The sequence below is a fragment of the Bubalus kerabau genome, chromosome 8, assembly GCF_029407905.1.
Source record: "Bubalus kerabau isolate K-KA32 ecotype Philippines breed swamp buffalo chromosome 8, PCC_UOA_SB_1v2, whole genome shotgun sequence".
Classification (NCBI taxonomy): Eukaryota; Metazoa; Chordata; class Mammalia; order Artiodactyla; family Bovidae; genus Bubalus; species Bubalus kerabau.
Window position 1 is genome coordinate 66106819 of NC_073631.1, and position 27230 is coordinate 66134048.

At 38.8% G+C, this 27230-nt stretch overlaps 1 protein-coding gene across 1 annotated transcript in view; it reads right to left on the reverse strand.

Moving 5' to 3' along the window:
- The window catches only part of BMPER (BMP binding endothelial regulator), a 253318-nt gene that overhangs the window by 188741 nt on the left and 37347 nt on the right, over positions 1–27230 (reverse strand). Inside the window, exon 4 of the mRNA XM_055590429.1 lies at positions 1832–1914. Within this exon, the coding sequence (XP_055446404.1) occupies positions 1832–1914 (83 nt within the window). The remainder of the gene's footprint in view (positions 1–1831; positions 1915–27230) is intronic.

Below are 27230 nucleotides of genomic sequence, written 5' to 3' on the forward strand. Positions count from 1 at the left end.
CTGCCTACAATGTAGAAGAACAGGGTTCAATCCCTGGGTCAGGAAGATCCCCTGGAGGAGGGCATGGCAACCCACTCTAGTACTCTTGCCTGGAGAATCTCATGGACAGAGAAGCCTGGCAGGCTGCAGTCCTTAGGGTCACAGAGTCAGACACGACTGAAGTGACTAAGCAGCAGCAACAGGGCTTAGGCAAAGTATTATAAAAGGAGAAAAATTAAAAGGCAAAGTTCATCCTTGGTAGTGAACATCTCCTCTCTGGGCTTCATCCTAAAGTTAAGCACTTCCTGACTCCTGAGTCTGTTGGTCTTTAAGATCTCTTTCAATAATAATTTGATATTCCTATATATTATCTCTGGGCCCTCGTGAGTGACTAGTTACCAAAGCTGATAAGCAATAGGATTTTCAGTGTTCACAAATGATGATGGCTTGATATGTTATTCATTCAACAAAATATTCCCTACCAGATAATATTGGTTTTCATCTAATTCAAACAAAGGCAGCAAAATTCACCACTGGTTCATGCAACTTGAGGATCTTCAAGACCTGTGACTATTGTATACAAATGTTATAGTCCACTCCAAAAGGCAAGCGGCTGTTGCTTTCAGAGTGTCTCTGTCAAAAACTGGAAATTGCATCAGTCAAGAAGCAGGTGGTGATGGGGTGGGGCAAATTTAGAATGAGTGTGGGCTTTGATGTTGTTAAAAGTCATTGTCATCATCATTTGGTTCCATGAAGCTGACTGAATGTATAACCCAGATAAAAAATTCAACAAATATTCACTGAATCAATTAATCTATTGTTCATATCTCTTCTACCTACTGCTTATTTTTATAAATAATTTAGATTACTACATAAATAAATTGAATATTTAACTGAATAAGTAACTGAAGATCTTATGAGTGAACATGCCCGCTGTGGGCTTATAATAAGAACATGATTCCATAAGATTCAGATTTCAATAAGCTAAATGTCAATGTATTTGAGATAACATCAGAGAGAAATATGCATTATTATACTAACTGCTTTCTCCTTTAAATGCAACAACATATCTTTGGACAGTGAAATGAACCTGGGGTAAAATGATTAAATAGCATTTTCTCTTCTCTACAGAGAAAAAAATTTAAATTATGTCAAAATTAGATGAGCATTTTTTTAACAGAGTATTTCTTTAAAGAAAATAAGTTAGAAAATTTTGATTCTTCATTTCCCCTTTAGTTTATCTTGCCTGTGTTAAAGACGTGTAATGATTAGAGTCACGTGGGAACAGTGCACTTTTCAGAGTTCAGCAAGCACCAGGCACAGTGGGCTCCTTAGGAGCTGAACTGGTGGTTCTTAAATCAGTTGGGTTGAAATCATGGAGATCACAATGTCCTAACTGCTTTGGTTAATACAGTTTACAGACTGGCTTCGGTTCAAAATGTTTCTAAATAAAAAAAAGAAAGAAAAAGGAAAACATATATCCTCTAACAATACCTCTTTCTGCTAACAAGAATTTGTGTTTTGCAAAGCTGACTCAACAGGAAGACATGAATTTTCCCCAAGGGCATATGCATCTTCTCGGAGCTTTTCCAGGCACAATTTAACAACGGTGAACAATTCTGCTGTGTGCTTCTGGAAGTAAGACCCATACAATAACTATCCTGTACCTGTCTTGTTATGGTGAATGTCACAATAAATATAGACAAGGATAGAGTTGGTTTTTCATTCGTTTCTCATTTTTTGCTTGTTTCTTTGGAGTTTTGTTCTGTGTTTGTTCTGTGTTCTGGAAAGGGTTTCTGAAAAGGACTTTATGGATTTCCTGTCACTGGAAAGTAAAATAGATGGACTTTACCTGGCACTGGCGCAGGACACAGGGTTCAGCAGGATTCTGCCATTTGAAGGAGCTGTTGTAGGTACTTCCATCATAGGTACAACCTAGAAGAAACACAGAGGCAGGAAGAAAGGCCAAGAATGAATGTGAGTTTCATTTATCTTTGAAGCAAAAGAAGTTACGTCTTCTAAGCCAGAACTAGTGATTGTAGGAAACACCATGCTCCTTGGCTATTTTCCTCTAAACACAACTAAGCCTTCTAAGTATCCACTTGGCTTTTTACTTATATTAATTCTTTGACTACCAAAAAGATTAACCTCACAGATTATATTTTCAAATGAAAAACCATGGATTGATGAACTCTTTAAGCCAAAATGCATAACCTCGTGACTTTATTTATACCTAGTAAGTATGAAGAGGACCAGGACTCAAAACATCACTGTGAAAGGGGATTTTACACAAGACTAAATGAATTTAAGATTGCTGAAGGTCAAGAGCGAAATGTAAAACACAGCAAGAAGCAAAAGCAAGAAAATTAAAATATAAAAAATGATCACAAAATTCTATACCCATATGACTCCTGACAAGCTACTGTCTTCAAAAGATGAAACCTTCCAAGCCTTGCCTCCAGCTTTAAGAGCTATGATTTCATTTTTCACTTTGATTTTACTTTTAAGTGGTGAACTAGATTAAGGAAATCTGAAACTAGACGATGTATGGATTATCCCATGTCAATTCACTAGCCAAAACAGAAGTCATGCTCATTCACTGGCAAAAACAGAAGTCAAAGGCCAGAGAGTCTCAAAAAAGGAAACACGTTTAAGCCTCTGTAGAAAGAGCCAAATAAATAATGGTGCGAGGATCACAACCTAGATCTTAATTTAGTTTGTCCAAATAACTCCTTCTACCTTGTGAGTTACGTTTCAGGGGAAGATGAACCCAGCTATGTCTCTAGTAAATGCACATTGGATTATCAGTAGTACACCAGGCAAATGGGATTCACCAAGTACAGCCCTATTGCTTAGCCCAAGGAGTACAGCAGTAGGAACACACAGATGGGATAATGCAGATATAAAAGGGTCTGCCTCTGTTCCAGTGACTGGCTTCCATCAACCCATTCCACCTCAATTCACAATTTTTCTTATCCAAGATACAAAGAGAAGACTCGCCTCCTTCCCTGAATTCTTTTGGATACTGCAGTGGTAACTTAAAAAAAACCTTCAATACAAACATAATAATAAACACTTAAGAAAACTTCAATAGACATTTTCATAAACTCAGAACCATGATTCAAATTCCCAGAGAATTATGAATGATTGAAAAGGGCTCAGTAACACTCTTCTCTCTAGTTCCTACAAATCAAATTACCAAAGTACACAGCTGATTGGAAACATATTAGGGAAATGCTTTCACTATATATTTTTTAATTTCCTTTGCATGAAGTGTTACAGTGATAAAATGTTCAACCACAGGGACGCCTAGCACACTGCAAATACTTAACACCAAACCCAGAATGAATACAGTAAATTTTCAACAATGAAAACCAATATAAAACTATTTGGGCTAGCATAAATCTTACGGAACAAACACACTTAACAATAGACGTGCCATGTGCATGTCTGATTCACTACCACAGACTCACTCGGATAATAAATAACTTGTTCCGAGAGGTGGAGGTGGGGAAATCAGAGGACCAAATCCAATTCAAGTTAAGTCCAAGTAAATATGAAACGCCTGCCAAGTCTGCCAGTAGAGTTTCCAAATATGTTATACATTTTCATCCTCTGGATTAAAAAAAAAAAACTAAAAGAAAGAGTGATTTTATGATTCTAATAGGGCAGGCAAAGAGATTGCCTTTTTTACTTCGCAGGAGGAAGTGCACTCTAAGCCCATATACACCAGGCAGGAACTGCAGGCCAAGAGACTGTTCCCGAACAATGCCAGGCCATATGTAAAGGACTTCCAGGAGTAGGGCAGAAGTCTCTAGATTATTCCATCCAGTATGGGATAAAAGGTATTGGCACAGTGGTCCAAAGTGCAGGGAACCCAGCCATGTTTTCTGCCTCAAATAACTCAAAATGAAGGCTGGCTCCTCCACCAGTTTAACATATAAAGACCAAGATCAAATTATGACCAGCTTCACTGCCCTTGTTAACATGTGAGTCTACCACACCTGAGTCCATATAATAGATGTTCCCAAATGTTGGATGAGTCACAATGATTGAATAGACTCAAAAATATCAGTAATAATCTCTTTCAAAAGTAAAAGCTATATCTTTTTATTCTTCACGTACCCTCAACAGCATTGGCTGGTTTTGGCAACTCCAGTAGACTAAGCATCCTAGGTCGATTTCAGATGTAAGGGATTCTTGGGAATCAGATAATTTTAAAAAGGCTATTTTCACTGTTCTTTGGGTTCATGTTCTAAGATAAACATGCCATCTTAATGCAAGACACTAACATGAGCTATGTGAAGACTCACATATACATACAATCAAAAAGAGTCTCAGACTTACTCCAGAATTACTTCCTATTCTCTGTAAGGCAAACTTCTTTATAATAAAATCTCTTTTGCCACCAACTTTATACTGCTAGCAGGGCAGACTGGCAACATCTTGCCCCTTGAAACCCCATAGGAGGAATATATTAAATATCTATTATTGGCCAGAGTAGAAAGAAAGACAAAAAAAATTGTCCATCGTACATTAAGGCAGTGTTTCTCAAACCACTTCTATGGAAAGGTTTGTTTTGTTTTTGTAATTCACTGTAGGCTGATACATTCATAAAATATAATAAAAATAGATTACTATAAAAATTAAATTTAAAAGACTGGCAAAATATAATTTTTATTACTATATGTAATGGGTATAGAATTACTTAGTAGAATCATGAGAAACATTTCTAGTTGCTTACTCTCTGATTCTGTACTTTTCTCACTGTAGATCAGCATTGTCATTTCTGGACCAATGGAGACTTACAGAGCACATTTTGAGTTGCTCTGCATTGAGGGATGTGTCATGGGATGGGGAACAGCCCAAAGAAACAATCAAAAGATTTCAATCTTAGACATTTAGAACTAGAAGTCAAATAGCAGATAATAAACTTTCTCTCTTTCATTTACATATAAGAAAATTTGCACAAACAAGATTAAAGTGGTTTACTCAAAATTAGAAGCCATTAGGTGTGAAACTAACACTAAAACCTGGTCCTGCGTGAAATCCACCTTTTCACATCCAGGTCTAAACTCACAATATTATTTGAGCACTTTCTAATTCGTAAGGTCTTTTGTATTGAGGACTTAATGGCCCAGGAAAAAAATCAACTCTGTCCTTTTAAATTAAATGATAGAATATCCAGGAACTTAACGAAAGAGTGGACAAGCTGGGCAACAGACAAATGGTTAGGCAACCAGTAAAGTCATTTTTCCTCTTCTTCAAATATTTTAAAATAAACGTTCGAGAAGGGGATTTATAAACATTCATTAGTTTTCTTCTGGAGATAAAAAGCCTTTCAGACTCCAAGAGCATCATGAAAACCACCTATATAGTAGCAGGAAGAGTGGTTATTTTCTGATAAAGTCACTATACTATTTTTAAACCTGCAGCTCTCAATCTAGCATGATTTTGCCTTCCCCTTCCAATATCCAACCAGAGGACTTTTCATAATGTTAGGAGATATTTTTAGATGTCACAGGCTGGGGATAAAGGTGCTTAAATGGTTCTACCACACAGGAGTCAGAGATGCTGCTAACACTCCACAACACACAACAAAGAACCAACCAGTTCACAACGTTAACTGTGCCAATGTTCAGAAACCCTGATCTAAACCATCACGTGAAACCCAAAATGGTTTTTCTTCCCAAAACTAAAATAGTACAAAAACAAGCCTAAACTAGCTATATGGTACTTGTGCATTTATTTCAGCTTTTTATATTAAATATTTTCAGGGTGAGGAAGAATTTCAGAGCATTTTTTTAAACACACACTATTGTAGAGAAGCTTAGCCCAGTCAATGAGGAAAACAACATGGCAACGGAAACAGTTCAGTTTCAGTTTCAGTTCAGTCACTCAGTCGTGTCCGACTTTGCGACCCCATGGACTGCGGCGCTTGAGGCTTCCCTGTCCACCACCAACTCCCAGAAACTACTCAAACTCATGTCCATTGAGTCCGTGATTCCATCCAGCCATCTCATCCTCTGTCGTCCCCTTCTCCTCCTGCCTTCAAGCTTTCCCAGCATCAGGGTCTTTTCCAGTGAGTCAGTTCTTTGCATCAGGTGGCCCAAGTATTGGAGTTTCAGCTTCAGCATCAGTCCTTCCAATGAATATTCAGGACTGGTTTCCTTTAGGATTGACTTCTTGAATCTCCCTGCAGTCCCAGGGACTCTCAAGAGTCTTCTCTAACACCACAGTTCAAAAGCATCAATTCTTCGGCACTCAGCCTTCTTTATAGTTCAACTCTCACATCCATACATGACTACGGAAAAACCATAGCTTTGACTAGATGGACCTTTGTTGGCAAAGCAATGTCTCTGCTTTTTAATATGCTGTCTAGGTTGAAGCACATAAACAAACTGAATCCACAATGAAGTGATAAAATTCATTTTTCTTATTAGTTGTGACCTTTTTTGGAAGCCACATTATCCCAAGGGAGAGAGAATGCCACATATTTTCATCATTCTGTCATTAAAATAGCTGTTAAAAATCATCAGGACCATGAACAAATAAAGCACTGGCCACCTAATGAATCTTAGCTCCACCCAGTCTCATCCTTCTAGTTTTAATCCTCTCTTTTTTCACATTAACATTAGCCTACAGATCTTATCATTACCAATAACTTACCCCCAGCAGCCACGGGCCTAGCTACATGGCCCCAACCTACCTTTCCAGTCTTCTCCCCTGATTCCTGGAACTAGGTCTCTAGGGTTACCTGATCATAATGAACTTGAACGCTTCTTTAAATAAGTTCAAGTTCTTCAACCAAGGCTATCAGGCTCCTGCCTTCATTATCCCACTGAAACATCACTCTCTTCAGCTGCAGCTGCCTACATGTGTCCAATCCAAGGGGACACTCAGCCCTTATCTTAGAAGACTTGTCTGTAGCAAGTCGACCACATTTTCCTTTGTCCATCACTCCCCACCACCCCACTTTTCCAGATGTTCTCATACAATTGCCTTTCCATTCCCTCTATTCTTGCCTCAACTTAAGCTGCTAGGTGTCCTCATTGGGACTATTAAAGCAGGCTCACTGACTGCTTATGGCTGGGATGGGATCCTTTTCCAGGCACCCTCCTACACAACTACCAGTGTGTGCTCTTTCAAATCCAGTTATTATCTCATTCACACTCTTGAACTCTTATCAGTGACTGATGGTTTAGCCTGGCTGAAGTACACACTGGTACTTTATCTCCAATCTCTCTTCTCTAGACCAACTGGATCAGAGTCTCTGGAAGTAGGAAGCAGAAGAGGAATCTAATGTGTGGCCAGGATTGAAAATCACTGACCTTTACTATAAAATTCAAACTTAGCATATGCAACTCTCAGATCTGACCTTGACTCACTTCTCTGTTCTCTTACCTGCTGCTCCGAAACTCCCCACATTTCTCCCAAAAATCACCAAATAATGTTACCCTATGATTTCGCAAATGCTGGCCCCTTCTTAAAAATCTCAGACCTCATCCATTTCCCTCCATTTCCTTTATCCTCACAAGGACACAAAAGTCACCCAGGCTCTCCTTCCTTGTGTGGCTAACTTCTCTTTCCAGACTTAACTCAAGGTCACAGCTTCCAAGAGGCCTTCCTAGAAACTTCCCCACTCAGGGTAAGTTCCAGTGCTCCTCCAGGAAGACTTGGCCTTTCAAACATCTATTTCAAGGTACTTACAGTACTGCATTTAGCAGGTACTTAATCAATGTCGCATTTCACCAATAATATATAGTAAACATCAATATACAAACTATTCCTGCAAACCGCAAGGAAAAAGAAATGGAGAAAGGATGTCCTGTTTTCCCCTTTGGCAGGTAGACCACTTCGAGTCACTATTCCACCTCCAGAAACAACAAAGTTTTCTTGGAGCAACTCAGATGCCAAAGTCTGTCTCTTCTAATACCAATCCCCATGCCCATTCCCCCATGGCCCAGGTCAGCCTGAGCCAAACGCAGTGGAGAAAAGTCCTTGAGCAGCCCAGCACTTACACACCCTTAGCAATGAGAAGCATATCAACACATCCTCAGCCCCCTTTTCCCATACTGGCACACCTCACTTTCAGGAGGATGCCTTTTCTTTCCAAAACCCACTTTGGTCCTCCAAGTTACTGGTTTATTTTTGTCTTTTTTTTTTTTTGGAGGTAGGCAGCAGCATGCAAACTGCCATATTTATTTAAAAGAAACCAACCGTGGAGTCTTTGAAATCAGTTCATTCCTACCTGGTACAGGGAAGCGGAGCAGATAGGTCTGCCATTCTTTGCTGTTTCCAGGTCACCTGATCTGGTAGCCCCACTCCCTGGACTTGGTCAATAATCCCCAAATTACTTCAGCCCAATACAATTTATTTAATGAACCATTTTTCAGATACTGCTCTTCAGGAACATGTGGAAGTATAATCAAAAGGGATAAACATAAAACCTGACTAGCCATTCTAGGGCTTAAATCTTGTCCTTAGGAGTTCATTTAAAACAGGCTTTTATTACTCTTCAAGGCTGAACCTACAATGAATCCTGAAGGCAATTTTGCTTATTTTTAGCTAATGGGAATTTTATAGTCAAACCATTTCCTCAATCCCAAGAGAAAGACTCAGACCCATAAACTGAGTTCTTGAAGAATGGTGCATGCCCCCTGTCACAATAGTATTTTCCATAGCTTTTTTGTTTTGTTTTCCAATTATGAATTAAAAACATGATTGAAATAAAATAATTAACAATAGAGAAAGAAATGGTGGAAAGCTATGTAACTTAATTTTTGATGATTTCTGAATAAAACCCTAAATACACAGAAATATCAGGTACATACAGATGACTTGTAAACTCAACTCACTTCACCAGTATAAAGGAAAGCAAAATCTCCGTGTGATTTGCTTGGATTTCTAATCTATGTGCTTACTGAAGACTGTGAAGTGAGGACACTGGTTTATAGAACCTGTCTCATGACTATAACATTGTAATACATACAGTATCTGGCATTGATGTTAAGGTAACAGAACAGAGTCTGTGAGTCACAAACAAATTACGCTTCTATTTGATAAAACACAACTTCAAACTTTTAATATAACCAATACTATAAAAGAAATATGCAATGCATTGAGGACAAAAATGCCTGCAACAACTATTTAATATGAGCCACATCACCCATCATTACTGCATCTGACCTGATCTTATCATTGTTGTTATTGTGAGAATTGACTGGATGGATCTCCTTGCAGTCAAAGGGACTCTCAAGAGTCTTCTCCAGCACCACAGTTCGAAAGCAACAATTCTTCGGCACTCAGCTTTCTTTATGGTCCAACTCTCACATCCATACATAACTACTAGAAAAACCATAGCTTTGACTAGACAGACATTTGTTGGCAAAGAGATGTCTCTACTTTTTAATATACTGTCTATTATAGCTTTCCTTCCAGGGAACAAACACTTCTAAATATGGGAGTGCGTCTACCTCTAGGCTGAATCAGTATTGCAGAAGCCATGCTACCCACCATATCCCACTGTCAAATAGCCAATATCCATTGTTTCTCACAAGGCAAAAAACAAAAAACTATTTTGAGCTCATACTGAGCAAAAATGAAAAAAGAAAAATCTGCAGAGATTGTCTTGTGAAGTCATAAGTGTGGTTTTCTAATGCAGGAAAATGTCACTAGAAGTCATTTCCAAAGATGAATTCCAAAAATATTTTCAGAAATATTACATAAACAACCCTCCAACAAGAGAGAAAGAAAGAGAAAATTTAAGTTGTTGCATAATTATTATAGGTGAGGCACCGTACTTGGAATTTTCATATACAATTTAATTTTATTCTTATTAAAAGCACTCTAGAGCAGATAATATTTTACCCCTAGTTTTTAAAATGAGGATCCAATATTCAGAAAAGCTAAATTACTCTGTCCAGGTCACACAGCCACTCTTTATTTTAGTCCAAAGTCCACGTTCCATTCATTCACTGGGTCCTGCCAGATGCATGGAAGAAACTCAGAAAGTAGTAGCTCCCAGAGTAGAAATAACATCCCTGGAGAGCATGACATGCTGCCTTTCACTTGCTCATTTACATGATCCTTTAACGTAATGTTCCAGTGATGTCTGAAAACCAGTACTATAGAGTAAAATTGGAAGAAGCAAGACCCTATTCTGTGGATTTATGTTTACTCTGTTCTAAATGCCTTTACCTCTGGCTATGAACCATGCTGTGTCTCAGGCCTTTTGACATGATGAAGCCACAAATAACAAGGGATCAAAAGATCAAACCCCCTTCATGGATCACAGTCTTGTTGTGGCAAAGGGGCTGTGTAACTCAGTGAAGCTATGAGCCATGCCGTGCAGAGCCACCCAAGACAGATGGGTCATAGTGAAGAGTTCTGACAAAACAAGGTCCTCTGAAGGAGGAAACGGCAAAACACTCCAGTATTCTTGCCACAAGAACCTCATGAACGGTATGAAAAGACAAAAAGCTATGGCACCAGAAGATGAGTCCCCAGGTCAGAAGGTGTCTGATATGCTACTGTGAAAGAGCACAGGGCAATTACTAATAGCTCCAGAAAGAAAAATGGCTGGGCCAAAGTGGAAATGACGCTCAGTTGTGGATATGTCTGGTGGTGAAAGTAAAGTCCAATGATGAGATGGTTAGATAGCATCACCAACTCAATAGGTATGAATTTGAGTAAACCTCAGGAGATAGTGAAGGACAGGAAAGCCTGGCATGCTGAAGTACATCGGGGTGCAAAGAATCAGACATAACTTAGCAACTCAACAACAACAACAAAACAAATCAAACATCTCAGGTCCAAGTCATGCATTTCCCAAAACAGGAACATAGTTCATGATTTGGAGTACACAGGAGCAGTGTAAGAAAATAAAATTTATTTGAATACAAGAAAACAACCAACAGTCTCATAACATAAGTTATGGCAGCCACAGGGAGAAGTCATGAATGGAATCCTCAGTTTCCTGAACATAATTTCAAAGACATCAGTAAAAATCTCTTTGATGAGCATAAAGAGTGAGTTACATTCAACACACATTTGAAATGCCATTTGTGGGACCAATGTATTGCCCTGCACCATTTTATACTTTGAGTTACATATTGCACAGATGCAACCTTCATGGTTGATTAGATAGGATGTTTAGGGCTCACTGCAAAAATACTGTTAGGAATATCTTACCATCTCCCTTTTTCTCATTTATATTTTGAAATAATTATAGATACACAGGAAGGTACAAAAAATCTATAGGAAGGTTACACCCACCCTCCACCCAGTCTCTCCCAGTTAATGTCTTGGGTCACAATAGTGCAGCATCAGGATCAAGGAACACATTGGTTGACATTGACGTGGTCCACTGAGCTTTTTCAGATTTTACCGATTTTACATGCACTCACTTGTGTGTGTGTGTGTGTGTAGTTCTGTTCAGTTGAATCACACGTGTAAATCTGTGTAACCAATCAACATACAGAACTGCACTATCACCACAAGGCCTTCTCAAGCTCTTCACTTCTAACTACACTCACTCCACTTACAGCCTCCGTCCCTAAGCCCTGACAACCAGGAATCAGCTCTCCATCTCTGTAATTTTGTTATTCAAGAATGTTATATTTTTTAAAAGAATGTTGCATAGATCACTCTGTAGCCTTTTTATATGGGTTCTTTTCTCTGAGAATAATTCCTTTGAGATCCATCCATGTAGCTTCATGGATCAATGTTTTGTTCCTTTTTATTGCTGAGCAGTATTCCGTGGTATGGATGTGCCAGTTTGTTTAACCACGCTCCAACTGATGGTAGCTTCCAGTTTTTTTGCCTATTACAATGAAAGCTGCTGTGAACATGTGAGTACAGGATTTTGAGTGAAAGCAGGTTTTCACTTTAAGGTATACATAGCTCAGAGTGCAATTGCTGGGTTATATGGTAAGTGTATATTTAGTTCTATAAGAAACTGCCATACTGATTTCCAGAGTGGCTGAAACATTTAGCATAGTCACCAACAATATGTAAGAGATTTTCCATATCTTTTCCAACATTTGGGGTTATCATGCTATACATTGTTTCTGCTGCTTAGTTGTTTCATTCATGTCTGACTCTGTGTGACCCTATGGACTGTAGCCTGCCAGGCTCCTCTGTCCATGGAATTCTCCAGGCAAGAGTACTGGAGTGGGTTGCCATGCCCTCTTCCAGGGGATCTTCCCAGCCCAGGGATCGAAGCAGGGTCTCCAGAATTGCAGGCAGATTCTTTACCAATGAGCCACGAGGGAAGCCCATGCTATACATTATATGAATATGTATTTGCCATTTAGCTAAGTAAGAAATGATATCTCACAGTGATGACAGTAGATATCACCCTCCTCCACCTAAATCTGGCATACACAAACTCATAATTTAACCAGGGGAACAATCATTCCAGTGACTTTCAAAGTTGTTGACCATCATGTGAGGGCTGATTCAGAATATAGATACGCAGTGGAAACAACCCAAATGTCCACTGATGGATGAATGGATAAAAAAAAATATGGTGTATATATACAATGGAATATAATTCAGTCTTTAAAAGAATGAAATTATGATACATGTTACAACATAAATCAACCTTGAAGACATTGTGCTAAGTGAGATAAACCAGACACAAAAGGACAAATATTATATAATTCCACTTATACAGAGGTACCTAGAATAGGCAAATTCACTGAGACAAAACCTAGAATAGAGGTTACCAGGGGCTGCAGGAAAAGGAGAATGAGGAGTTACTGCTTAATAAGTATACAGCTTCAGTTTGGGATGATGGAAAAAGTTCTAGAAAAATATTGCAGTGAAGATTGCATAACAATGCATTTAATGTTACTGAACTACACACTTTAAAATGGTAAATGTTATGCTTTGTATATTTTACCACAATAAAAATTAACAAAATACACAGATGCCTGGGCCTTGCCCACTGAAAATTGTTTCCCTTGGTCTGCCGTGGGACTGGAGCATCTGAGTATTTCACAAGCAGCCCTGGCAATCCTAAGGCACATTCAGGTTCAGCACCCCTGCATTTTACAGAAGATGAAACCAAGGCTTTGGAAAGAAATCACTGAGTGAGAGCTGAGTAACTAGAAGTGGCAGAGGAGGGAATTGAGTCCAGATCTAATTCCAAGTCTAGTCCCCTTTCACTTCATTCTTCAAATGACTGAGAATCTTTTCAACTATCCAATCCACAGGTCCCAAGGCACACAAGCTCTCTGTCTAGATGCCTGAAAATATGACCCTGGCTTCTGCATTTAGCACTTCAATGTGGTCTTGCCTCTAGAGGTTTGAAGTTGTTACCTTGCATTCACAGCCTCATCAAGGTAGCCACACTGCAGTCACCCAAACCCAGAATATCAAAAGTTCCAACTGCATTTTTAAATCTGATCCCTCTGCTGGCTCCACGTATGGCATAGAGAATGTCCAGACATTCTCAGGGAATCAGGGGGCTGCTTCTTGTGCTAACATCAGCTAGTTGATGCCCAAGCATGTTTGCAGATAAACAGATACACAGCCCTTTAACCACCAAGCTACTGGAAGCATAATTAGATGACTCGGGGGTAAATAAACTCATCTCAGTGAAGGAGACACTCAAGTTCATGAACATACCAAGGTACTTTGTTCACCTTTATTATTACATCAGCCCTAGTAAGATGTGAGCCTCTCTGGCAGATAGATTTCTAAGGCAAACACATATTAGTTCCCAAGGTGAGATACCTGTCAAAAAGAGAACCTAAAACATTTGATCCTAAAAACCAGTTGTGCCAACTTCTAAAGAGACTGAAAGAGACTCTGATCAAAGCCCAATAAGACTGCTTATAATTGTCACATGATGGTCATTTAAAACTAATAAATAGATGCATAGAGATTCATGTATCTTCATAGAGTGATGTATCACACATACAGACATACTTTCAATTTTGCAGCTGCCAAACTCAGGCGGCAAATAAGAGACCCTAAACAGACGTCTGTTGGTAACTTCTATTTCAAATCACTGCTTTCCTGCAGTTTTTAATGATGCATTCCAACTTTCCACTTGGAATACCTACCTTTATTTTTACCTCCATGAAACAATTCTATTAGAAGCCTCAGAGGAGATAAGAATGTTTTGATTCTAAGACATTTCAAGATGATAGGCATCATCATGATTTCATTCCTGTAAGTGAAATATCAGACCAGAGCAGGGAAAAATCATTTTAAAGAGCAGAGCACCTTACTCTCCATGAGCAAGTTAGAAGCAGTCACAGAATAGTTTTCAGAGCCACTGTAGAAAACTCAAAACCAATTTTAAAGTGTGTTTTATATGATGTCACAAAAGGAAGTATGTAATCCTGTCGAAATGACAGCAACTAGGAAATCTGAAGTCATAACTGGTGAAAGATCTACTAAAAATTATATTAAGGTTATCACTAAGTCTGTAAGTATGAAACATACTACAGCTACCACCACATGAAAATACACTTAGGTTATGGTGATTTTAAGGACTTTTTAAAATCTCTATGGAATTCAGCAAAGAAACAGTAAGGCATCAGGAGTTTGGGAATGGTTTAGATACATGCTGCCATTTTTTCATTTCTATTATCCATTTTTACTCTCTCCCTAAAATTCTCACTCAACTCTTTTAAAGTCCTGCTGAATTCCAAAATGAACTTAAGATATATATGGCTCAACAGTAATATACTAAATACACAGTTGATTTCATGAGTCATGCACTAAATGAGGAAGACTGGAATTTGGTTCCAATTTTCCTTTCTCCTCCTTGCCTTTTTCCAACATATATTCAACTACCATGTGCCACGCACAGTGATCACAACTGAGAATACTATGGCCCCTCACAGAACCTCTACTTTAGTGGGAGTTATAGAAAAACAAAACATTAAATCACAGTTGGGCCTAGTGTTAATTCCACAACAAGTAGCCATTGAGGCCAGGAAGTGATGTCTAAAGTAAGAGCTGAAGAAAGGGTAAAAGTCAACTAGATGACATTGGGTGGAAAAGCAGGCATGCAGAATGAACAGTGTGTACAAAGCCCCATGACAAGAAGCATGCATAGAACAGGGAGAGAAACAATGTCCAGCCACAAGAGTCCAGAACAAGAGGAGGCTAGAAAGGTAAGTAGGAGCCAGACCTTACAGGGATGAAAGGGAATAGCCAAGGGTGAGCACTTTCCAGCACTTGCTGTGTGCAGGATCCATAAGGTATATTCTAGCTCTAAGCACCATTTATGACAGATGTTTCTACCTGCCACGCATACAAGAGCTGCTCTGACTACGGTCGGTAGAGTCTAAAGTGACTCTCAAGACTTCCACTCCCTTATACATCCACCTTTTATAATCCCAAGAGTGGACAAGACTTGTGGATGTGATGGATGTCATTCCCATAATTAGGTTATGCAAAGACGAAGCAATTTTACAGGTGTAATTAAGATCCCTCATCAATTTCACTGTGTCGTTAAAGGGGGAATTTTTCCTGAGCGCACCTGACCTATTAAGTGAGCCCTTAAAGAGTCTATAGGTCAGAGAGACACTTTTCTGTTAACCTTGAAGGAGTAACCATTCTACAACCACATGGAATTGAATTCTAACAACATGAGCTTAGAAGATGACCTTGAGCTTCAGATAAAACTGTGGCCCTAGCTGACCTTGACTGCAGCTCTATGAGACCCACCTAAGCTATGTCCAGAATTCTAACACATGGAAATGATGAGATAATAAAGGACTGCTATTTCAGGCCACTAAGTTTGTCATCGGAGAAGGCAATGGCAACCCACTCCAGTACTCTTGCCTGGAAAATCCCATGGACGGAGGACCCTGGTAGGCTGCAGTCCATGGGGTCGCTAGGAGTCGGACATGACTGAGCGATTTCACTTTCACTTTTCACTTTCATGCATTGGAGAAGGAAATGGTAACCCACTCCAGTGTTCTTGCCAGGAGAACCCCAGGGACGGGGGAGCCTGGTGGGCTGCCATCTATGGGGTCGCACAGAGTTGGACACGACTGAAGCGACTTAGCAGCAGCAGTAGAAGCAAGTTTGTCATAGCTTACTATGCATCAGTAGAAAATACATCAACTGGACATTGGTAGCTGAAGGAAGATCTGTTAGGCTGGTAGTCATTGAAGAGGATTCCCATTTTTTTTATACGGGTGCCAGGTCCACATTTGATTGCAACGCTTTGCATATGACATGACAGCAAACCAGGACCACTTCTCCATAACAATGAGAAACATTTTCAATTTGTCCACTTCAGAAAAGTAAATACTGATGCACCCCAAGTCAGCAGCAAGACTTGGAAATCCAGTCTTCTAACTGAAAGGCAATCACAAGCTTTTCACTTAAACTGCCTTCCAAAGCCCATGAAGTCTAAAACTCAGAGGCTGTAAATGAAAGGACAGAAACAAATTTGACAGAGAAAGCAGATCTCTGTTTTAAGTCTTCTTACTAGTTTTAACAAGAACAGGTCTTTGTAAAATATGATTTTAATGTTAACAAGATCCTTTCATACAAATAGGGTCTTTTTTTTATTTAAATGCAAAAATAGCCCGGTTTATATTTTGGGAAACCAATCTATAAAATATAACATTTTATACATATTTTTTCAGTTAGAGAAAAGGAGGGAGGAAAACAAACCCCTCAAGTTTTCTTTTTTTTCTTGTCCTTAAAAACACATTAACAACCTCCACTCAAATTTTTGGGGCTAAGTAGGTGAAATTAGTTATACTGTTAAAGGTTAAAATAGTTATAGGTTATAATACACATGCAAGCATCTCATAACAACAATTTCAAGAAATACATTAAGAATTCTCCTAAGCTCAGAAAAATCATGGTAAAAATGACAGCAGCACTGGAATCGAGTAGCTCAGTGATAGGAATGTTTTTCAGAGCAATGTAATTTCTTAAGATGCTTAAAGTTATATGTCAGAGGCTCAGCACTAAAGAAGTTAAGAGTTAAGCTATCAGAGACTGCTTTCTGTATGCAGAGACTGACCCTCGAAGGATTCCCACAAATCCAGGAAATGGTTATCTCCAGGAAAGGGTACAAGGTGGCTAGGGTCAAGACTAGGACAAAGCCTTACTTTTACCATAGGATGCTTTTGTGTATTTTGAATTTTATGAATGGATTATCTATTAAAAATATTTTATGAAACCAGGCATACGCACAAAAGAGTAAAGCTCAACTAAATTGTCTCAGTACACTGCAATACAGTCATGGATACTGAAGAGGAAAAGAAAGTAAGTTAGGGGTTCCCCAAAACAGTAGGTTCATAAGAAAAGCCACCACCTCCTAAGCTACATGTTGTTTCCAATACCTCCACAAAGTTTCACTTCCCACGTAATTCCTTTGAAATTGCTGGTCCACCCAGAGTGCAAAAGTTCAGGGAGGCAGAAAGGGCGTGACAAAGACAACAGTGCTGCAAAGTTGATGCCAGCGTCTCTCTGGTTCCTTCCTCTCTCGACCCTCCCAATTCTCCAGGTCACTCCTCCTTCCTTCCCATCTAATGTGTTACCAGGAAGAAGAACAGAGTGTTTGGAATCTGAGTCCTGCTACTTCTGAGCAACTGTGCATCTTAAAAAAAAAAAATCTCTTCACCTCTTTAAGTATCTCTGTTTCCCAATCCGTTAAGTCAGAATAATAACCACCACCACCTCAGAGGTGACTATAACATTATCTATGAAAACCTAAAGATTGGAGTTTGTCTATTTCAAAATACTGTCTGAATCACCAGACAGTTAATATGACTGATGGAGTATTCACTTTAAGGCAGGTTATAACAGCAGCAGCATACCTTATCTGGGATATGAAACCTGGGGCAAACAGCATCCAGGTCAATCATATATAACAACCACCAGAGAATTTGGTCATGTCTAAAAGAAAGGAAAATAGAGGCTGGGGAAAGAGCTGCTCTTTAGTTTGGGCAGCAGGCAATACACAGTTAGGACTGCCAAAGTAATCTGGTTAAAAGCAAACAACCAGATGGACACGAGCATGGTTAACTCAGCCTTTCCATCTTAAAACATGTAAACAAGAGGACAATTTACTCTGTCAACACAGGGATTAATTATTTTTTAAGTTTTTTTTTTTAAGTTCATTCTTATATATGGTAATCAGCTGGCTCCCTCCAAAACAGCCACATAGCAATATTCTGAAAGGCATAGTCATCTTCCAAGTCATTCTTGAAGCAACAGGCAAAGTAACCCCTTCTGTGTGAACCTGCACTATGCAAAAGGCAGTCTGTAATCAATAATACTCAATCTTTTACCATTATTCATACTCTTTGTTACTTTGGTCAGCACTTGGTCTCTGTAAATAAGCCTAGAACCTAGGATGGGTGTACAATTTTGGAAATCAGTGTGCAAATATTTATGTCGTGTCTCTTTCCTTTCATTTTCTGAGACATCATAGGATCTTTTAAAATCAAATATAAAATTTAAACTATTAAAAAACACAACCCATGGGATCACAATCATAGGAAAACAAGATGAAGCACAAAGAAATCAGAGAAATCAAAAGCAAAAGAAGATTGTGGAAAATAAATCCCACTTAACAAATGAAAAACTATGTTCTTCTATCTTTCATCAAAGTATTCTCGACCATTAATATTTTATGCTGTATATGAAGAAAGAGAATGGAATTGAATCTATAAAGGTTTGAAACACACCGTATTCACTTATGATACACTAATAACAAACATATTCAAATAACAAATACATTATTGTTCATGAAAGAACCCCAGATTAAAGAGTGGTTTGCAGTCCAAATAAATACAGAAAAGCTGCCAAAACTGTCTGTTTGACTCTCAATGATCTCATTTGTTTTTAATCAAACAATATTGAGTTTTTTCCAATTAGATTAATCTTTTGCCCAGTTTTTAAGCTATTTGGATAAAAATGTATAACAATTATTAGCATAAAATAATCTGAAAAGTACACTGAAACATTTGCTTGAGAAGAATTCATTATAATTTACTTGCTTTTTCTGTTTTAAAGAATAATCTGGCTTCATAAAAGGTATAAGACCAATTTGGTAAGCAGTGTCATCCTATAAATACCTGGCACGGGATCAGTAAATACTTGAATGAATGAATGAATGAATGGAACATATGAGCAATGTGACTAAAGCAAAAAAGAACACAAATCCTTATACACACACACACACACACACACACACACACAAAGTCTTCCTAAAAATCCTTTTGGAAATAATGAGTTTTCATATTTCTAGCTTCAGCAGATTTACTCTACTGCTTCCTTTCAGTATCAACTTATTTTCAGAGAAAAATAAGCAGAAGCCATGATAGGATTCTTCATGTGCTTGTCTGACTCCTCTACTTTCCTCCAAACAATTAACAAACAAAAACTTAAAAGCCCAGAAAATGGTATTTTAACAAGTTCCCTAGGTGATATGAGTGGAAGGCAATGACGAAGAAATATTCCATGACTTTGTGTGGATTATGACCTTCACCTGAGAGCTTCCCCCAAACACCCTTATTTGTATGTGATGAACCCCTTCTTGATCACAAAAATGAGTCACCCCTTCTGGAAAGCCTTCTCCAGTGTACTCCACTTGTCCTCTGCTCTCTGGCATACCTTCCCTAGAGAACTTTGCCCACCAGATGGTAATTCTTTGTCCCTCAAGCAAGCTCCTTGAGGGCATGGACACCCTCTGGTTGACCTCTGGGTCACTAACACCTTGGCAAATGAATTCAGTTTTCTGAGCCTTCAGTTTCCTCATGTATAAAATGAGAAAGATAGAAATGGCCTTGCTGTTGTGAGGACTAAGTGATCAGCATAAACCAACTAACCCAGTGTCCAGCAGTGTGGGTGCCTTTGGAACCACTACTATGAAGGTAGCAGATAGGATAAAGTTTTCAAAATCAATCAACATCTCACCACCTACAAGGCTTCAACAACACTATGTGGAAAGGCAAATGCCACAACTTTCTCAGAGTTCTTGGTAAATACAGAGAGGTTCTACTTTTTATCACACCAAAAGTTGAACGACATACAGAAGATCTTGTTTTCCTTTAGGAACAAGGTCATCACTGAGACTAGCCTCAAAGAATAGCAATGACCCTTAAAAACCTATAGGGAATGAGCATGGTCTTTTTGAATATAATAAATTGTGGGGGTGGTGGTTTAGGCACTAAGTCATGTCCAACTCTTTGCAACCCCATGGACTGTAACCGCCAGGCTCCTCTGTTCATGGGATTTTCCAGGCAAGAATACAGAATGGGTTGCCATTTGCTTCTTCAGGGGATCTTCCTGACCCAGGGACTGAACCCAGGTCTCCTACATTGCAGGCAGATTCTTTACCAAGCCACTAGGGAAGCCCATAATAAATATTGTTGTCATTGTTCAGTTGCTTACTCATGTCTGACTCTTTGTGACCCCATGAATTGCAGCACACCTGGCTTCCCTGTCCTTCACCAACTCACAGAGCTTGCTCAAACTCATGTCCATTGAGGCAATGATGCTATCCAACCATCTCATCCTCTGTCGTCCCCTTCTCCTCCTGCCTTCAATCTTTCCCAGAATCAGGGTCTTTTCAAATACATCAAATCTTGGCATCAGGTGGCCAAAGTATTGGAGCTTCAGTATCAGTCCTTCCAATGAATATTCAGGATTGATTTCCTTTAGGACTGACTGGCTTGATCTCCTTGCAGTCCAAGGGACTCTCAAGAGTCTTCTCCAATACCACAGTTCAAAGGCTTCAATTCTTCTGCACTCAGCCTTCTTTATGGTCCAACTCTCATATCCATACATGACTATTGGAAAAACCATAGCTTTGACTAGATGGACCTTTGGTAGCAAAGTAATGCCTCTGCTTTTTAATATGTTGTCTAGGTTAGTCATAGCTTTTCTTCCAAGGAGCAAGTGTCTTTTAATTTCATGGCTGGAGTGACCATCTGCAGTGATTCTGGAGCCCAAGAAAATAAAGTCTGTCACTGCTTTCATTGTTTCCCTATCTATTTGCCATGAAGTGATGAGACTGGATGCCATGATCTTAGTTTTTTGAATGCTGAGTTTTATTTTATTTGTTTATTCTGTAATTATTTAAAAGAATGAAATGTGGCTCCACATAATGATAGATAAACTATGAACACTAATTAAAAATGTTCCCAAATATACATCAGTACCCATGTAGACATAAACATAAGCATAATTTAATATGGGAATTTTAAATTTCCACAATTAATTTTTACCCAAATTTCTTAATGGATTGTCCAAGAAAAAATGTGCTGATAATATGCCTTCTCTCCATGCTTTCCCCTATTAGAAGTATCAAAACAAACAAAAAGTAGTAACTCCAAAGAGTCTTCAAAGGCCTCAAATGTGAGGTATGTTTGACAACAGGAATGATGAAAATAATGATATTTCTCAATGAAAAATCATTCTTAGAAATAATAAGCATGTCATATATGATAAATCCACAGCAAACCTTATCCTCAATGGTGAAAAACTGAAAGCATTTCCCCTTAAGTCAGGAATAAGACAAGGATGCCCACTCTAACCACTACTATTCAACATAGTTTTGGAAGTTTTAGCCACAGCAATCAGAGAAGAAAAAGAAATAAAAGGAATCCAGCTTGGAAAAGAAGAAGTAAAACTCTCACTGTTTGCAGGCAACATGATCCTCTACATAGAAAACCCTAAAGACTTCACCAGAAAATTACTAGAGCTAATCAATGAATATAGTAAAGTTGCAGGATATAAAATTAACACACAGAAATCCCTTGCATCACTAACAATGAGAAAACAGAAAGAGAAATTAAGGAAACAATTCCATTCACCATTGTGATGAAAAGAATAAAATACTTAGGAATAAATGTACCTAAAGAAACAAAAGACCTATATATAGAAAATTATAAAACACTGATGAAAGAAATCAAAGATGACACAAGTAGATGGAGAAATATACCATGTTTGTGGATTAGAAGAATCAATATAGTGAAAATGAGTATACTACCCAAAACAATCTATAGATTCAGTGCAATCCCTATCAAGCTACCAATGGTATTTTTCACAGAACTAGAACAAATAATTTCACAATTTGTATGGAAATACAAAAAACCTCAAATAGCCAAAACAATCTTGAGAAAGAAGAATGGAATTGTAGGAATCAACCTGCCTGACTTCAGACTATACTACAAAGCTACAGTCATCAAGACAGTATGGTACTGGCACAAAGACAGAAAAATAGATCAATGGAAAAAAATAGAAAGCCCAGAGATAAATCCATGCACCTATGGACACCTTATCTTTGACAAAGGAAGCAAAAATGTACAATGGAGAAAAGACAATCTCTTTAAAAAGTGGTGCTGGGAAAACTGGTCAACCATTTGTAAAAGAATGAAACTAGAACACTTTCTAACACCATACACAAAAATAAACTCAAAATGGATTAAAGATCTAAACTTAAGACCAGAAACTATAAAAATCCTAGAGGAAAACAGGCAAAACACTCTCTGACATAAATGACAGCAGGATCCTCTATGACCCACCTCCCAGAATATTGGAAATAAAAGCAAAAATAAACAAATGGGATCTTATTAAAATTAAAAGCTTTTGCACAATGAAGGAAATATAAGCAAGGTGAAAAGACAGCCTTCAGAATGGGAGAAAATAATAGCAAATGAAGCAACTGACAAAAAATTAATCTCAAAAACATACAAACAACTCCTGCAGCTCAATTCCAGAAAAATAAATGACCCAATCAAAAAACTGGCCAAAGAACTAAATAGACATTTCTCCAAAGAAGACATCCAGATGGCTAACAAACACATGAAAAGATGCTCAACATCACTCATTATCAGAGAAATGCAAATCAAAACCACAATGAGGTACCATCTCATGACGGTCAGAATGGCTGCCATCAAAAAGTCTACAAACAATAAATGCTGGAGAGGGTGTGGAGAAAAGGGAACCCTCTTACACTGTTGGTGGGAATGCAAACTAGTTCAGCCACTATAGAGAACAGTATGAAGATTCCTTAAAAAACTGGAAATAGAACTCCCATATGACTCAGCAATCCCACTGCTGGGCATACACACCGAGGAAACCAGAATTGAAAGAGACACATGTACCCCAATGTTCATCACAACACTGTTTACAATAACCAGGGCATGGAAGCAACCGAGATGTCCATCGGCAGATGAATGGATAAGAAAGCTACAGTACATATACACAATGGAATATTACTCAGCTATTAAAAAGAATGCATTTGAATCAGTTCTAATGAGGTAGATGAAACTGGAGCCTATTATACACAGTGAAGTAACTTAGAAAAACACCAATACAGTATATTAATGGATATATATGAAATTTAGAAAGATGATAATGATGACCCTATTTGTGAGACAGCAAAAGAGACACAGATGTAAAGAGCAGACTTTTAGACTCTATGGGAGAAGGCGACGGTGGGATGATTTGAGAGAATAGCATTGAAACATGTGTATTATCATATGTAAAATAGATCGCCAGTCCAGGTTCGATGCATAAAACAGGGTGCTCAGGGCCGGTGCACTGGGATGACCCTGAGGGATGGGATGAGGAGGGAGGTGGGAGGGGGTTCAGGATGGGGAACACATGTACACCCATGGCTGATTCATGTCAATATATGGCAAAAACCACTACAATATTGTAAAGTAATTAGCCTTCAATTAAAATAAATAATTTAAAAAAAAAAAAACAAAATAAGAGGCATATAAAATAGATGCTTTTGAACTGTGGTGTTGGAGAAGACTTGAGAGTCCCTTGGACTACAAGGAGATCCAACCAGTCCATTCTAAAGGAGATCAGTCCAGGATGTTCTTTGGAAGGAATGATGCTGAAGCTGAAACTCCAGTACTTTGGCCACCTCATGCGAAGAGTTGACTCATTGGAAAAGACTCTGATGCAGGGAGGGATTGGGGGCAGGAGGAGAAGGGGATGACAGAGGATGAGATGGCTGGATGGCGTCACTGACTCGATGGACGTGAGTTTGAGTGAACTCCGGGAGTTGGTGATGGACAGGGAGGCCTGGTGTGCTGCAATTCATGGGGTCGCAAAGAGTCAGACACAACTGAATGACTGAACTGAACTGAACTGAAAATAGCCCCTCTTTTTCATCTAGCCTATATTCTAAATTCAGTTGATCCTATAATTGCAGTTCATCACCCTGGGTTAAGATTTGCAAAAATAGCATCATTCAAGTCTTGATATGTTGACAATTGTCAGTGCCTTCTACATATCATTGAAAAACATAAAAGTAATGTCTGGCCCTCAGCTAGGTTCTTTAAAAGGAGCTTGATACCATTTTTCACAAAACCACAGAAAGGGAGAGAAAAATTCCCATTATAATATAGGAAAAATCTAGAACAGGAAAAACTAGGGACAGGAGTGTGCATGTAGCATTCTCAAGTAAATAACTGGTTACATGGGCAGTGTAGGGGCAATGTGGCTATATGGGCAAGATTTTAAAGCAAAAACAGCTGTAGAGATATTTTTACAAAGCAAATAGCAAATGAATAAGTACTATTTAATTTCATTTATGTAAAAATTTATGCTCAAAATCCTCCAAAGCTAGGCTCCAACAGTATGTGAACCAAGAACTTCCAGATGTACAAGCTGGATTTAGAAAAGGCAGAGGAAGAACCAGAGATGAAATTGCCAACATCTGTTGGATCATAGAAAAAGCAAGAGAATTCCAGAAAAACATTTACCTCTGCTTCATTGACTACACTAAAGCCTTTGTGTGGATTACAATAAACTGTAGAAAATTTTTCAAGAGAGAGAATACAAGACCCACCTTACCTGCCCCCTGAGAAATCTGTATGCAGGTCAAGAAGCAACAGTTAGATTTGTATATAAACAATGGACTGGTTGGGAAAGGAGTACATCAAGCCTGTATATCGTCACCCTGCATATTTAACTTATATGCATAGTACATAATATGAAATCCAGGGCTGGATGAAGCACAAACTGGAGTCAAGATTGCCGGAAGAAATATCAATAACCTCAGATATGCAGATGACACCATCCTTGTGGCAGAAAGTGAAGAGGAAACAAAGAGCCTCTTGATGAAGGTGAAAGAGGAGAGTAAAAAAGCTGGCTTAAAACTGAACATTCAAAAAATGAAAATCATGGCATCCGGTCCCATCACTTCATGGCAAATAGATGGGGAAACAATTGAAACAGTTTATTTTCTTCAAAATCACTGTGGCTCCAAAATCGCTGTGGACGTTGACTGCAACCATGAAATTAAAAGACTCTTGTTCCTTAGAAGGAAAGCTATGACATACCTAGACAGCATATTAAAAAGCAGAGGCACTACTTTGCCAACAAAGGTCTGTATAGTCAAAGCTATGGTTTTTCCAGTAGTCATGTATGGATGTGAGAGTCAGACCGCAAAGAAAGCTGAACACTGAAGAATTGATGCTTTTGAACTGTGGTATTGGAGAATACTCTTGAGAGACCCTTGGACAGCAAGGAAATCAAACCAGTCAATCCTAAAGGAAATTAATCCTGAATATTCATTGGAAGGACTGATGCTGAATCTGAATCTCCAATACCTTGGCCATCTGATCCAAAAGAACTGACTCATTGGAAAAGCTTTGATGCTGGGAAAGATTGAAGCATCACTGACTCAATGGACATGAGTTTGAGCAGACTCCGGGAGATAATGAAGGACAGGGAAGCCTGGCGTGCTACAGTCCATGGGGTCACAAATGGTTGGACATAACTGACTGAACAACATATAAAATAAAACCACACACACAAGATTACATATATATATAAATGTTTGTATATGTAATAAACTGGAAAAGATCTGGGAAAGACAATAAATTGATAACAATTTTTATTTCTTAGAAGATTCAGTTTTATAGAAAATACTTTTTATTCCCTCCTCCCCTGATGTTAAGTGGGAGAAGAAAATAAAACAGAAATAATACAATTCGATGGTAAGATACCAACTGTGTGTGTGCTTAGTCTCTTCAGTTGTATCCAACTCTTTGTGACCCCATGGACTATAGCCCATCAGTCTCCTCTGTCCGTGGGATTCTCCAGACAAGAATACTGGAGTGGGTTGCCATGCCCTCCTCCAAGGGATCTTTCCTGACCTAAGGATCGAACTTGCATCTCCTATGTCTAATTGAAGAATCCACCTTCAGTGGGTAAAGAATCCACCTTTACCCACTGAGCCTCCAGGGATGCCCAAGATATCAACTAGGTAAACACTTCTACATGGGAAAAAAATACAGGAAAAATATATCAAATATCAACAATCATTTATTACTTCTGGGTGGGAAGATTATGAGTAATTTATTTTCTGTTTTTCCACATTTTAGCCTATTTTTAAAAGCTTCTTCTGTGATCATATGTAACTATTCTAATCAGAAAAATAGAAATAAACCAGTAGCTAAGAGCAAATATAACTGTGTTTCTTAAAACCCAGGAGACAAACATTGTATTATGGAGTAGAAATTAAGAAAATAAAGGAGGCGTCTTTAAGATCCCCCTCTAGAGCCTGACAGGTCAGATCTACTCAGGAGTTTCTATCAGGAAGGTCCATCTTGAGGCAGGCTGAGGATTTTGACCTCCCCAGAAGGCCTTGACTTTACTGTCAGAATGAGAACTCGGGGGACTTCCCTGTGGCTAAGACTCTGTGCCCTGGGTTTAATCCCGGGTCAGAGACCTAGACCCCACATGCTGCAACTAAAAAGAGACTCTTCATGCCACAACTAAGACCTGGCACAGCCACATAAATTAATTTTAAAAAATGGAGAACTCAGGACACTGAATTCAATGGTCTATGCTTGGGTCCAGTTCCATTTGAGGAGCCTTATCTTAAGAGAATAATGAATACTCAGGAAAATTATCCCTCTCCCTTGGAAGATCAGGATGATGGGAAGAAAGAATGATGATAAAGGAAACAGCAGGACAAGAAGGAAAGGAGATTACACACTAGAGCAACCCAAGGTGCCCCCTGTCCCATGATAACAAGAGACAAACTGAAAGCCTTGGGCATGGTCCCTTCACACATTCTGCTTCCACCCTGTAGCATCCAATTCATCTCTCACTGCCGAGGCTGCCTTGCAAGATGAAGCTGGCAAATCAGCAGTTAAAAGATAGAGAATGAAATGGAAGAGGTTCTTTAAGGTGCTGCTGCTGCTGCTGCTAAGTCGCTTCAGTCGTGTCCGACTCTGTGCGACCATCCATAGACGGCAGCCCACCAGGCTCCTCTGTCC